Source organism: Aotus nancymaae, unplaced genomic scaffold (genome assembly GCF_030222135.1).
Source record: "Aotus nancymaae isolate 86718 unplaced genomic scaffold, 86718_ANA_hifiasm-v0.15.2.pri h1tg000028l, whole genome shotgun sequence".
Taxonomy (NCBI): domain Eukaryota; kingdom Metazoa; phylum Chordata; class Mammalia; order Primates; family Aotidae; genus Aotus; species Aotus nancymaae.
In genome coordinates, this window is record NW_026988441.1 from 10,444,346 (window position 1) to 10,457,311 (window position 12,966).

Sequence of the window (12,966 nt, forward strand, 5' to 3'; positions counted from 1 at the left end):
TTTTTTTTTTACCTATACTAACATGGTCATATACCTTATATTAATGTAAAAATTTGATATACATTCTTATTTTTAATATACTATTTTTTCTTCTTTGCTGTTACCTTGCGGAAGTCCCTCCCAGTCTAAGATTATAACTCTTGTTTTTGTACTGGATGCATAATATTCTAATAAACAAGCTAGTTACTTCCAAGATACAAGGGGGTACAGCCACTGGGTAAATGCCTCCATTCCAAAAGGGAGAAATCAGCCAAAACAAAGGGGCTACAGGCCCCATGTAAGTCTGAAACCTAGCAGGGCAGTCATTAAATCTCAAAGCTCCAAAATAATCTCCTTTGACTTCATGTCTCACATCCAGGCCATGCTGGTGCAAGCGGTAGGTTCCCAAGGCCTTGGGCATCTCTTACCCTGTGGCTCTGCAGGGTATAGCCCACTTGGCTATTTTTATGGGCTGGTGTCAAGTAACTGCAGCTTTTCCAGGCACATGTTGCAAGATGTTGGTGGTTCTGGAGTCTGGAGGACGGTGGCTCTCTTCTCACAGCTCCATCAGGCAGTGCCTCAGTGGGGACTCTGGGGTTTTAAACCCCACATTTCCCCTCAGCATTGACCTAGTAGAGGGTCTTCCTGAGGGCTCCACCCCTGCAGCAGACTTCTACATGGACATCCAGATGTTTCTGTATATCCTTTGAAATCTGTGTAGAGGTTCCCAAGCCTCAGTTCTTGCCCTCTGCACACCCACAGGCCCAACAGCACGTGGAAGCTGCCAAGTCTTGGGGCTTGCACCCTTTGAAACAACAGCCTGAGCCTTGGCCCCTTTTAGCCATGGATCAAACTAGAGCAGCTACAATGCATGGTACCATGTCTTTAAGCTGTACAAAACAGCGGGGCCCTGTGGCCCACAAAACTGTTTTTCCCTCCTAGGCCTTAAGGCCTGTGATGGGAGGGGCTGCCATGAATGTCTCTGAAATGCCCTGGAGGCATTTTCCCCATTGTCTTGGCTGTTAACATTCAGCTCCTCCTTACTTAGGAAAATTTCTGCAGCCTTGAATTTCTCCCCAGAAAATGGGTTTTTCTTTTCTACCACATGGTCAGGCTGCAAATTTTCCAAACTTTTATGCTCTGCTTTTTTTTTTTTTTAAATATAAGTTCCAGTTTCAGATAATTTCTTTGCTCATGAATATGAGTGTATGTTGTGAGAAGCAGCCAGACCACATCTTGAATGCTTTGCTGCTTAGAAATTTCTTCCACCAAATACCCTAAACCATCTCTATCAAGTTCAAAGTTTCACAGATCTTTGGAGCAGGGGCATAATGCTGCCAATCTCTTTGATAAAGCATAGCACCAATACTGGGAAAATGTATAAATGCATTTGCAATCCTAAATATATCTAAATATATCACCAGTTTCAGTTCCCAGTAACTTTCTCATCTTCATCTGAGACCGCCTCAGCCTGGACTTCACTGTCCATATCATTATCAGCATTTTGGTCAAAACCATTTACAATTTTCTAGGAGGTTCCAAACCTTCCCTCATCATCATATCTTTTTCTGAGCCCTCCAAATTATTCCAACCTCTGTCCATTACCCATTTCCAAAGTCACTTCCACATTTTCAGGTATCTTTATAACAATGCCCCACCTTTCTGGTACCAATTTTCTTTATTCATATGTTCTCCCATTGTTATAAAGAACTACCTGAGACTGGGTAATTCATAAAGAAAAGAGGTTTAATTGATTCACAGTTCCACAGGCTGTACAGGAAGCATGGCTGGGGAGGTCTCAGGAAAGTTAGAATTATGGTGGAAGGCGAAGGGGAAGGAAGCATATTTTACATGGCAGAGAAAGAGGAAGAGAAAGAGAGTAGGTTCCAGCACTTTGGGAGGCCAAGGTGGGTGGATCACAAGGTCATGAGATCGAGACCATCCCGGTCAACATGGTGAAACCCCGTCTCTACTAAAAATACAAAAAATTAGCTGGGCACGGTGGCGCGTGCCCATAATCCCAACTACTCAGGAGGCTGAGGCAGGAGAATTGCCTGAACCCAGGAGGCGGAGGTTGTGGTGAGCCGAGATCGCGGCATTGCACTCCAGCCTGGGTAACAAGAGCGAAACTCCGTCTCAAAAAAAAAGGAAAAATAAAAAAGAGAAAGAGAGTAGGGAAGTGCTACACACTTTCAAACAACCAGATCTCAGCACTTGGGGGATGATGCTAAACCATTAGAAAGCACCTTCATGATCCAATCACCTCCCACGAGGCCTCAACGCCAACATTGGGAATTACAATTCAACATGAGATTTGGGTGGGGACACAGAGCCAACCCATATTATTGGTTAAGAGAGGAGTCAGCAAGGCAGCTTAAATACTTGTGATCAAAACATCACCACTCTACCTTGTAGTGCCCACAAAAATGCCTTAATTTCTCTATCTGAAAGCAAAGTAAGAATGGAAGGTGATCTCTGCCTGGGTTACCTGAGCTGATGTTCTCATGTAGCTTTTATTAATAGAGAAAAAAAAATTAAGATTTTTTTTTCCCTGAGTTCATTATAGCTAACTATTAAATTCAAAGAATTATTCATTGTCATGACAAATATAGCACCTTTGTTATTGAATTGATTCATTTAGGATACTTGAATGATTGACTTTCTCAGCCTCTAAGTGCTAAAGCAGGATTGCTATGAAGAAGTAATAAATTCTCAATCTTCTTACCTCAAATGACATCTTCAGCATCTTTTGTCGTGCTTTTCCTCCATCAAATAAAGTTCATTTATAAACTTAACACAATTTCTTATCACCACTCTACCATTGATACTGAAATAGAACTTAAATGTTGATATATGAAAATGAAATAACAAGGTGTTTCATTCTATACCATTCACTTAAGGAAATTAATGTTATTACATGTGTGGTCTTTTTTAGAAGAGTTTGAAACAAAGTGAAGTGGCCTTTTTTTTTCTTCCTCTGTGTCCTTAACATTGCAAAACCCACACTGGTCAGGGAGAAATCTCTTACATATTTGAGAGATTTTTATATCATGAATTATGTACTAATTTGCATTGAAACAGTTGCTTTGTAAGAAATTTGATTTTGACTAACAAGCTGCTTTCATGTTCTCAAGCCACGTCAGTCCCAAAAGACAGGACATATGAAACCGTATCTTTATGGATGTATATTGAGTGTTTTTTATACTAGTAAAACCAAACTCCAAGCATTATAATTAACCGTTGCTGGAAGCCCAAACTTCTCTCATATAAGTTATATACTTTATCTGCCTCTATTAATATTCCCTTCATTTCATCATTATATGATAAAATAGCATTATAACTGAAAGCTTCACTTTTGAGAAGGCAAAGACATCCCTAAATGTGCTTTTAAAGTACCAAGATGCGTACCTATGGATATACCTTCAAGTGTTATCCCACAATCAGTGTGCTGCCCCAGGGCCTAGTGGCACAGAGTCATCAGCATGACCTTTTCTTTTTTCCCATTTTAAAAGTTAGGATAGGGTAGGGCTTACAGATAAGATTTTGTTCAAGAAAAATGACAGCATTTTGGGTTTTTTTGAGACAGAGTCTTGCCATGTTGCCCAGGCTGGAGTGCAGCGACTGTTTACAAGTGTGATAATATTAATAGCTCACTGCAGCCTAAGACTCCTGGGCTCAAGCATTTCTGCTGCCTCAGCTTTCTGAGTAGCTGGTGTACTTCATGTAGGATTGCGTCACCATGCCTGGCTCAAAGTTACACCATTTAAAAAGTTACTTTAAAAATGAGAAAGTGTAATCCCAGCACTTTGGGAGGCCGAGGCGGGTGGATCACGAGGTCGAGAGATCGAGACCATCCTGGTCAACATTGTGAAACCCCGTCTCTACTAATACAAAAAAATTAGCTGGGCACGGTGGCACGTGCCTGTAATCCCAGCTATTCAGGAGGCTGAGGCAGGAGAATTGCCTGAACCCAGGAGGCGGAGGTTGCGGTGAGCCGAGATCGCGCCATTGCACTCCAGCCTGGGTAACAAGAGCGAGACTCCGTCTCAAAAAAAAAAAAAAAAAAAAAATGAGAAAGACTAAATTCACAGGCCCTGCCTATGGGTCTTTTTGATCTTACATTTTCATTTCATCCACAGTAGATTCTTGTGATCTTTGCTTTTCTCATCAGTAGTACCACTATGAATTGTCACCCTACCTCTCGTATAGCTTTCCAGCAAAGTTTCCACCATCACCAGTTCCTTGCCCATTAAAAAAAGCTACATTACATGTCTTTTTAGTTCTGTGAGTGAAAGCAACTCAAACTATGATTTATTCATCAATGTTTATTGAGCAACTACTGCTCACTTAGCAGTGAGAGGAATGTGGTGCACAAAACACTATTTGTCTTCATGGATAATACATTCCAGTGTGGAGAGGCAGACAAACGCAAGGAAATAAGGCAGAATTATGTTTGAGGGTAATATTTATGAAAAAATATTCCTTTTACTGCTTTTTTTCTGGACACTATAGAGACTTAATCTACTTCCAAATGTTAGCAGAGTGCATGTTATTAGCCTGTTTAACCAGTTGTCCTTAGTCTGCTTATAATCTGAGCTTTAATAACTAGGTAACAGGATATTTCTACCCAAATATCCTGTCTTCAACCCTTTCAGGTGCCTCAAATTTCCTAAATATTAACCTAATTTTCCAGTAAAATGGCACAAGCAAAAGTCAGCATTCATTGACTTTTGTTCAAGACTGATGAGCACCTCAGAGGACGCCTACCGGTGCCATAATTTTTTTCTGATTTTTCTTAGTTGAATTCTGTCACAGTCTTTCCCATTTTGACCTGCGCCATGGCTGTTGATAATTGTGAAATATTTTTTGAAAAGAGTTAAAATTTGTTATGGTTTACAGGGGCTTAGAAGAGCTTATTATTCTCATGAGGATAAATAGCTCATTAGTGACAGGATATGTGATGCCTCAAGCCTAAAATAAAGGTCTGAGTTTACCTTCTTCAGCATGTCCTTTAATACACACAGTACCCTTACAAATGAACAATATTGTCATGTTCATGTGCCAGACAAAAAAGAAAAAATAAATTAGGACAAAAGGCATTTGTCCATTTGCAACTATGTTTTTTTGATTTAAGAACATCCTTTTTTCCCTTTCAGATCTCCAGGAAACCCATGATAAATCCATAATAACATGTTTATGGTTGTTTTGTTTTGTTTTTTGAGACAGGTCTCATTCTGTCGCCCAGGCTGGAGTGCAGTGGCATGATCTCGGCTCACTGCAGCCTCTGCCTCATGGGTTCAAGTGATTCTCCTGCCTCAGCCTCCCCAGTAGCTGGGATTACAGGTGCCTGCCACCACGCCTGGCTAATTTTTGTATTTTTAGTAGACTTGGGATTTCACCATTTTGGCCAGACTGGTCTCACACTCCTGACTTCAGGTGATCCGTCTGACTTGGCCTCCCAAAGTGCTGGGATTACAGGCATGAGCCACTGTGCCCAGCCATGTTTATGGTTTTACTAGGCCTTTTGAACACAGCCATCATGTTTGGTGTCCAGGTTGTGCTGCAAAGTCCTGATTTTGAGGCATACAGATATCCTGAATTATGCAGATGCTACTTATATGTAGTTTGAGTATTCCTTATCCAAAATGCTTGGGACCAGAAGTGTTTTGTATTTCAAATATTTTTAGATTTTGGAATATTTTCATTATACTTACCAGTTGAGCATCCATAATCAGAGATCTGAAACGCTCCAATGAGCATTTCCTTTGAACATCATGTAGAGCATTCAAAATGTTTTGGATTCTGGAGCATTTCAGGTTTCAGATTTTTGGATTGAGAATACTCAACCTGTACCTGGTGTAGCCAAAGAAGAGGCATTTTCTAAGTATTCTTAGGAATAGTGACATGAATTTTCCTCTGGTTCATTCAAGTTTCATGTTACGACCTAAGTTGTAAAATCTTCAAATCTCTTGAATAAAACATTCAATTGTGCACATCTGAATTCTCCTTATCCTTATAGGAAGGAAGAATCAACAAAAGATGGAGACTATTCAGGAAGTAAGAGTAAGCTACCTTTCCCCCAGAGAGCTTTCCTCCTGCCAGACCTGGCAACAAAGTGCAGGTGGGTTAATCAGGTGTCAAGATTTCCTTAACGTTTTTCAAGGGAAGAATTATCAGTTGCAAGAACAAGGTGAGTCCCTCTGCAAGGTTTGGGCAGGAATACCAGTTCAGATTTCTGAAGATGAGAACTATATATTGACTCATACAGGGAATGGCTCCAATTATATAAAAAGTCAAGAGTATCCATCTTGGAGGGCACAACATTCTTGGAGGAAAATGTATCTGAAAGAGTCACATAATTATCAGCGTAGATGTCAGCAAATTTCCATGAAAAATAATTTCTGTAAGTGTGACAGCATCAGTTGGCTCTCACATCACAATGATAAACTGGAAGTACACAGAAAAGAAAACTACAGCTGCCATGACTGTGGAGAAGATCTCATGAAGGTATCATTGCTTCATCAGGATTTAATTCAAACAAGGGAGAGGCCCTATCCATGTACTGGGTATAGAAAAGCCTTCAGTAATGACTCCAGCTCTGAAGTTCATCAGCAGTTCCAGTTGGAAGGGAAGTCCTATACGTACAGTTCATGTGGAAAGGGCTGTAGTTATAGTTCACTTCTTCATATTCATCAAAATATTCAGAGAGAAGATGATGTTATTGAGAATTCACATCTGAAATCCTATCAGAGAGTGCGTACAGAGGAGAAATCACGCAAATGTGGTGAATATGGTGAGAACTTCAGTCACTGTTCCCCTCTTAACACTTACGAACTTATCCACACAGGTGAGATGTCCTATAGGCGCAACATTTATGAGAAAGCCTTCAGTCATAGCTTCAGCCTTAATGGTATTTTTAGGGTTCAACCTAGGGATAAACCCCATGAATATGAGGAAAATGAGAATGTCTTTAATCAGAGTTCATGTCTTCAAGTCCATCAAAAAATCCACACTGAAGAGAAACTATGCAGAGATGTAGAGTACGGAAAGAGTTTAATTTGTAGTCCAAATCTTGACATTCAGCATAGGGTACACATGGAAGAGAATCCCTATAAATCTGAGGAGTGTGGTAATGGCTTCAGTCTGTCCTCACATTTTCAAGACCTTCAGATAGTCCACACTGAGGAACAACCATATAAACACTATGTGTGTGGTAACAGCTTCAGCCATAATTTGTATTTTCAAGGTCATCAGAAAATTCACATTGGAGAGAAGCCGCATAAGGAGTGTGGGAATGGCTTCAACTGGAGCTCAAAACTTAAAGATCATCAAAGAGTCCACAGTGGACAGAAGCCATACAAATGCAGTGCATGCGGCAAAGGTTTCAATCATAGATCAGTTCTGAATGTTCATCAGAGAGTCCACACTGGAGAGAAACCTTATAAATGTGAGGAATGTGATAAGGGATTCAGTCGGAGTTCATATCTTCAAGCCCATCAGAGAGTCCACACTGGAGAAAAACCTTATAAATGTGAGGAATGTGGGAAGGGGTTCAGTCGAAATTCATACCTTCAAGGCCATCAGAGAGTTCACACTGGAGAAAAACCATACAAGTGTGAGGAGTGTGGGAAGGGCTTCAGTCGGAGTTCACACCTTCAAGGCCATCAGAGAGTCCACACTGGAGAAAAACCATTCAAATGTGAGGAGTGTGGGAAGGGGTTCAGTTGGAGTTTTAATCTTCAAATTCATCAGAGGGTTCACACAGGAGAAAAACCGTATAAATGTGGGGAATGTGGTAAAGGTTTCAGTAAGGCCTCAACTCTTTTGGCCCATCAGAGAGTCCACACGGGAGAAAAGCCATACCAATGTGATGAGTGTGGTAAGAGTTTCAGTCAGAGATCATACCTTCAAAGTCATCAGAGTGTCCATTCTGGAGAAAGACCATATATATGTGAGGTATGCGGAAAGGGCTTCAGTCAAAGGGCATATCTTCAAGGTCATCAGAGAGTCCACACTAGAGTGAAACCGTATAAGTGTGAGATATGTGGCAAGGGCTTTAGTCAGAGTTCACGCCTTGAAGCACATCGGAGGGTTCACACAGGAGGGAAACCATACAAATGTGAGGTGTGTACAAAGGGTTTCAGTGAAAGTTCACGCCTTCAAGCACACCAAAGGGTTCATGCAGAAGGGAGACCCTATAAATGTGAACAGTGTGGTAAGGGTTTCAGTGGGTATTCAAGTCTTCAAGCACATCACAGAGTCCACACTGGGGAGAAACCATACAAATGTGAGGTATGTGGAAAAGGGTTCAGTCAGAGATCAAATCTTCAGGCTCATCAGAGAGTCCACACAGGAGAGAAACCATACAAATGTGATGCATGTGGTAAGGGTTTCCGTTGGAGCTCAGGTCTTCTAATTCATCAAAGAGTCCACAGTAGTGATAAATTCTATAAAAGCGAAGACTATGGTAAGGACTACCCTTCCTCAGAGAATCTACACAGAAATGAAGAGTCTGTTTTGTTTTGAAGTCCTCAAATGGGAGCTGAAATTTTCCAGTCGCTAGAGTTCTTTCAGTAGAAAAAGAATTTTTTAAAATTAAAATGTAATGTTTCTGCCCAATTTCAACATTCATAATGGCCAGGAGACCACACAACAGAGACATTTAATGAGAGGGGTTTCATAAGGGATTTTGTTAGAACTTTAACATCAGTCATTGCACAGGAGGTAAGGCTTATAAAATATGAGTATGGTCAGAAATTTAATAAAACTACAGTGAAGAACAAGCCTAAATCCATGTTCTCTAGAATGTAAGCTTGGTGAGAGAAGGGACTTTGTTCATTTCTAGTCTACAAAACTGTGACATTTCATAACTCAATGTAGGTGTTTAGTACTTTTTGCTAAATGAGTAAAAGTATGTAAAGGTACAATGTTTGAAATTTTTTAAGCTCGTTTTTTAAAACTTCACTTAAAATGTATTTGGAGAAGGAATCCTACAGGTAATCTTAATGAAATCATTTCAAGTAAATATTATTTGAAATGTAGAACATGAAGCATTATTATGATCTGAAATAACATTAATTTGGTTGTAACCCTATTGGGGTTGGTTCCCATCCTTTGTTCCATGTTGAGCAGAGATGTGCTGCATTTCTTAACATTTGGTCTCTGTACATTATACCATCCATTGAAATTTAGCTTTGTGCGTATGTATATGTCCACGTGTGTGCACTTTAAATATCAGTACAAACTGATAAACAATGTTTCTGGTTAATGTTGCAAAAATGGAACACTGTATTTTACCTAATTGATTTTCTACTCCTGCCCTGTAAGTTAAGGCAGAGTTTTACTATAATATTCACAAAGTATCCAGAATGGTTACTGATGACAAATACTTTTTAATAAATGTCAAAGTCACAATACTTGTTTTATTCTCCATATTTCTCTCAAAGTCCATTTGATCTGACTGATTCCTAAATGTTGTAGCCTTTGTCCAATCCACACCTCCTTAAGCAGGGTCAAGGTTGAAGCATTTTGTCAAGTTTTCAATTCCCATTCTTCTCCCACTCACACACAGAAAAGGGGAAAATCTTGAATTTTTCTAAGCATTTTTATCAATGTATTGACTAGTAGGGTAGGGTTGCCATTTACTTGCTAGTGTCTGTCTTCAAGAGTGATGCATTATGTTGGTGAACATGAAAAATACAAGCTTGTCATCCAATATATATCAAAATATTTATCAAGTCCCTGATATATATTGAAATGTAAAATGTGCATACCCATCTGGAAATCATAGAATAGTAATTTATAATTACACAATTTTACCAGTAAGGAGGATTTTACAATGATAGTAATGTTTTAAGCTGGAACTAAAGGTCCATCAATCTGAATTTGGGTAAGTTTCTATATGTTCTATTCTATGGATCTACAAAAAGTATAATTTAGCTCTAAAATGACAAGAACGGATCACGCATATTGTTTAGTAAAAATGTGGATCGTGGCTGGACACAGTGGCTCATGCCTGTAATCCTAGCACTTTGGGAGGCCGAGGCAGGCAGATCACGAGGTCAGGAGTTTGAGACCAGCCTGACCAACATGGTGAAACCCATCTCTACTAAAAATGCAAAAATTAGCCAGGCATGGTGGCACGTGCCTGTAATCCCAGCCACTCAGGCTGAGGCTGGAGAATTGCTTGAACCCGGAGGCGGAGGTTGCAGTGAGCCAAGATTGCGCCACTGCACTCCAACCTGGGAGACACAGCGAGACTCCATCTCAAAATAAAAATATGGATTGTACGTTCATAATAGCCAGCTAATTTAAGTCTGTGTACATGTATGTTCAAATATATGCTTAGCTATAATGTGTGAAAGATTACTCATTATGCATACAGTAGTTTTCTCTGGAAACCAAAATTTTGGCTTAGTTTTTTGTGCTTTATTTAAAAATATTTATAATGTACATTTACCAATTTATACCAAAGCAGTGAACAGCTATGGATATATTATCCCTTATACTTAAGAACTCATGTTATGATTGCTTATGATATGATTGCTTGATTTCATTGTATGGTATTATGACCAACAGTAAAGAGTAAACCCCTTGAAGTTAATTTTTAAAATTTTCTGGATTTTTGAGAATACAGATAAATTAGGTGTCCAATAACTTTATATTTCTGTGAAACGCAATCCAGTTTTATAAATTGATGCTACAGCTTTTCCATCAGATTTCCCCTTGGTGGATGAATATGGTGACCAAAGAACTGGTATAACTTGGCTTTCAAGGTGCTAGTTCAAGTCTCACAGTGTCATCAGAAATCCAGGGCTTCTAAAGCATGTCCTTGATATCATCACTTACAGGGGAGAGCTCATGGTGGTTTTATCAGTTGGAATGCTTTTAGTTCTAAGTAACAGAAAATTTATAGTTGCCTAAACCAAAACTATTTATTAATTCATATAAATGAAAAGACACAGATAGTGTAAGACTAGGATCTGGGTAAGGTGGTGGGATTTTATATTGCTTTCCTTTAATTCTTTCACCTCTCTTTTTTCTTGTGAATTCTTTTCTTCACGTTGTTCACAATATAGCAGCATCACCTGCTTTCTTGTTCACAGCTGAAGGAAGAGATACTCTGTATCATTTTAGTCCTGTGTGGGTGGTTCTGGCTCCCCAAAATGCACAGAATCTCTGACAGTCCGATTCTCACTAACGACTGAAACCAACCAAGACAACAAAGGACACCACTGGTCCCCTAGCCTACTCCCAGTGAGAAGCAACAGCAGGCTACCCCGAGAAAAGGGAAGAACATAGAGAATTTTTCTGGGGCCCCAGTGCATAGGGACGGCCAAAAGCTGAGGACAGGGCAGCAAGGAACATTGAGAAAACTTTAGCACTGTCGTTCCCACCCTAAGCACAAGGTAACACTAGAGAAATTTGAAGCCAGTGGTACAACTAAGATAAATACTACAACAACAAAACGCAATTCCAGTTTAATTCCTGACCAGATGAATTCAGCACTCCACCCTGACATCCTAGCAGAATATGTGTGCCTAGTTTTAGGCCAAAAATAATGTTTTCTTCAGTCTCTGCTCTTCTGTATATGTTATCTGGCATTTTATTTAAAAAATACAAGATTAAAAGTTGAGAACAATCTTCTGCCAATAGATAGCAGACCAATCAATAAAACCACACTTATAGATAACCATAGTTTGGAACTGTTAGGGAATTTTACATAACTGATTGGTGTGCTAAAGACTCCAGTGAGAAGGGCAGATAATATTCATGAGCAGATAGCGATTGCAGTAAAATTTAATAGTCAAATGAGAAATGCTAGGGAAAGAAAATTTATGCTACTACTTTTATCAGAAAGCTCTTGAAGACTTGTGAGTAGGCTCAACATCGTTGAGAAAAGTGTCAGAGAATTTGAGTATAGGTCAATAGAAATCACCCAAACTAAAACACAAAAAGTGTGAAGAAAACAATAAAAATCAGACAACATTGTAGGCTCTAATATTTGCATACTTGGAAACCCAGGGGCAGGGGGACAGAATGGGAAGAAAAGATATTTAAAGAGATAATGGCTAAGAATTTTCCAAAAATAATAAGACCTCACTGACATTCAAGAACCTCAGAATGCCAAAGCAGTATTTTTAAGAACAAAATTAGATGCATTATTGCCAAATAGCTAAAAATGGACAATGCAAAGAAAATATTAACGGCAGACAGAGGAAAGGGACACATTACATTTAAGAAGCATAGTGTGAAAAACATCAGATTCATCATAATCACAGACCATGCAAGCAGAAGACAATGGAGTTACATCTTTAATATTTAGAAACAAAAAACAAAGATCAATAAAAAATTCTAAGCCCAATGGAAAATAATCTTTCAGAAGGTATGCAAAATAAAGATATTTTCAGATGAACAGAAGCTGATAGACTTCACTGTTAGTAGACCTACACTGTAAGAGATATTTAGCATACCAGAAATAGACTTGGATCTACCAAAAGGCATAACTATGAAAATGGTTATTTCAATCATTTTAAGTATAAAATATTTTTTATTTTTATTACTCCAAAATATAATTCAGTAAAGCAAAAATAGGAATGAGGTTTTATTAATTTAGAGGACATAAAAATAAGATGTTTTGTAAGAACACTGCAAAACAGGGAAGACAGAAATTAGAAATATGCTAGCAGAAATTAGAGGTAGATGGTTGTACTCTGTACATGAATTAGCATAGTATGATTTGAAGATAGACTATGAAAAAATATAGGTTTATATTTTAAGCCCTAGAGTAACCATTTAAGAATTTATTTTAAAGTGGTACAACTCATAATCCAGTAGTAGAGATTAAATTGTTTCCAAAAATAGCAACATAGAAGCAAGCTGGCTTCATTCCCTTCAACAGAAAACTAAAGGCAAATATACAGCACCAAGATTATCACCAGTAATATCCCAGAACTCAAATAGGAGGAGGAGACAGTTCCTGAAAAC

At 38.9% G+C, this 12,966-nt stretch overlaps 1 protein-coding gene across 2 annotated transcripts in view; it reads left to right on the forward strand.

Moving 5' to 3' along the window:
* The window catches only part of ZNF112 (zinc finger protein 112), a 29,750-nt gene extending 20,355 nt beyond the window's left edge, over positions 1 to 9,395 (forward strand). For both annotated transcript variants that reach the window (XM_012446571.2, XM_064381201.1), the window contains one exon: positions 5,999 to 9,395. In XM_012446571.2, the coding sequence (XP_012301994.2) occupies positions 5,999 to 8,505 (2,507 nt within the window). In that variant the 3' untranslated portion in view covers positions 8,506 to 9,395. The remainder of the gene's footprint in view (positions 1 to 5,998) is intronic.
* The last annotated feature ends 3,571 nt before the right edge of the window (positions 9,396 to 12,966 follow it).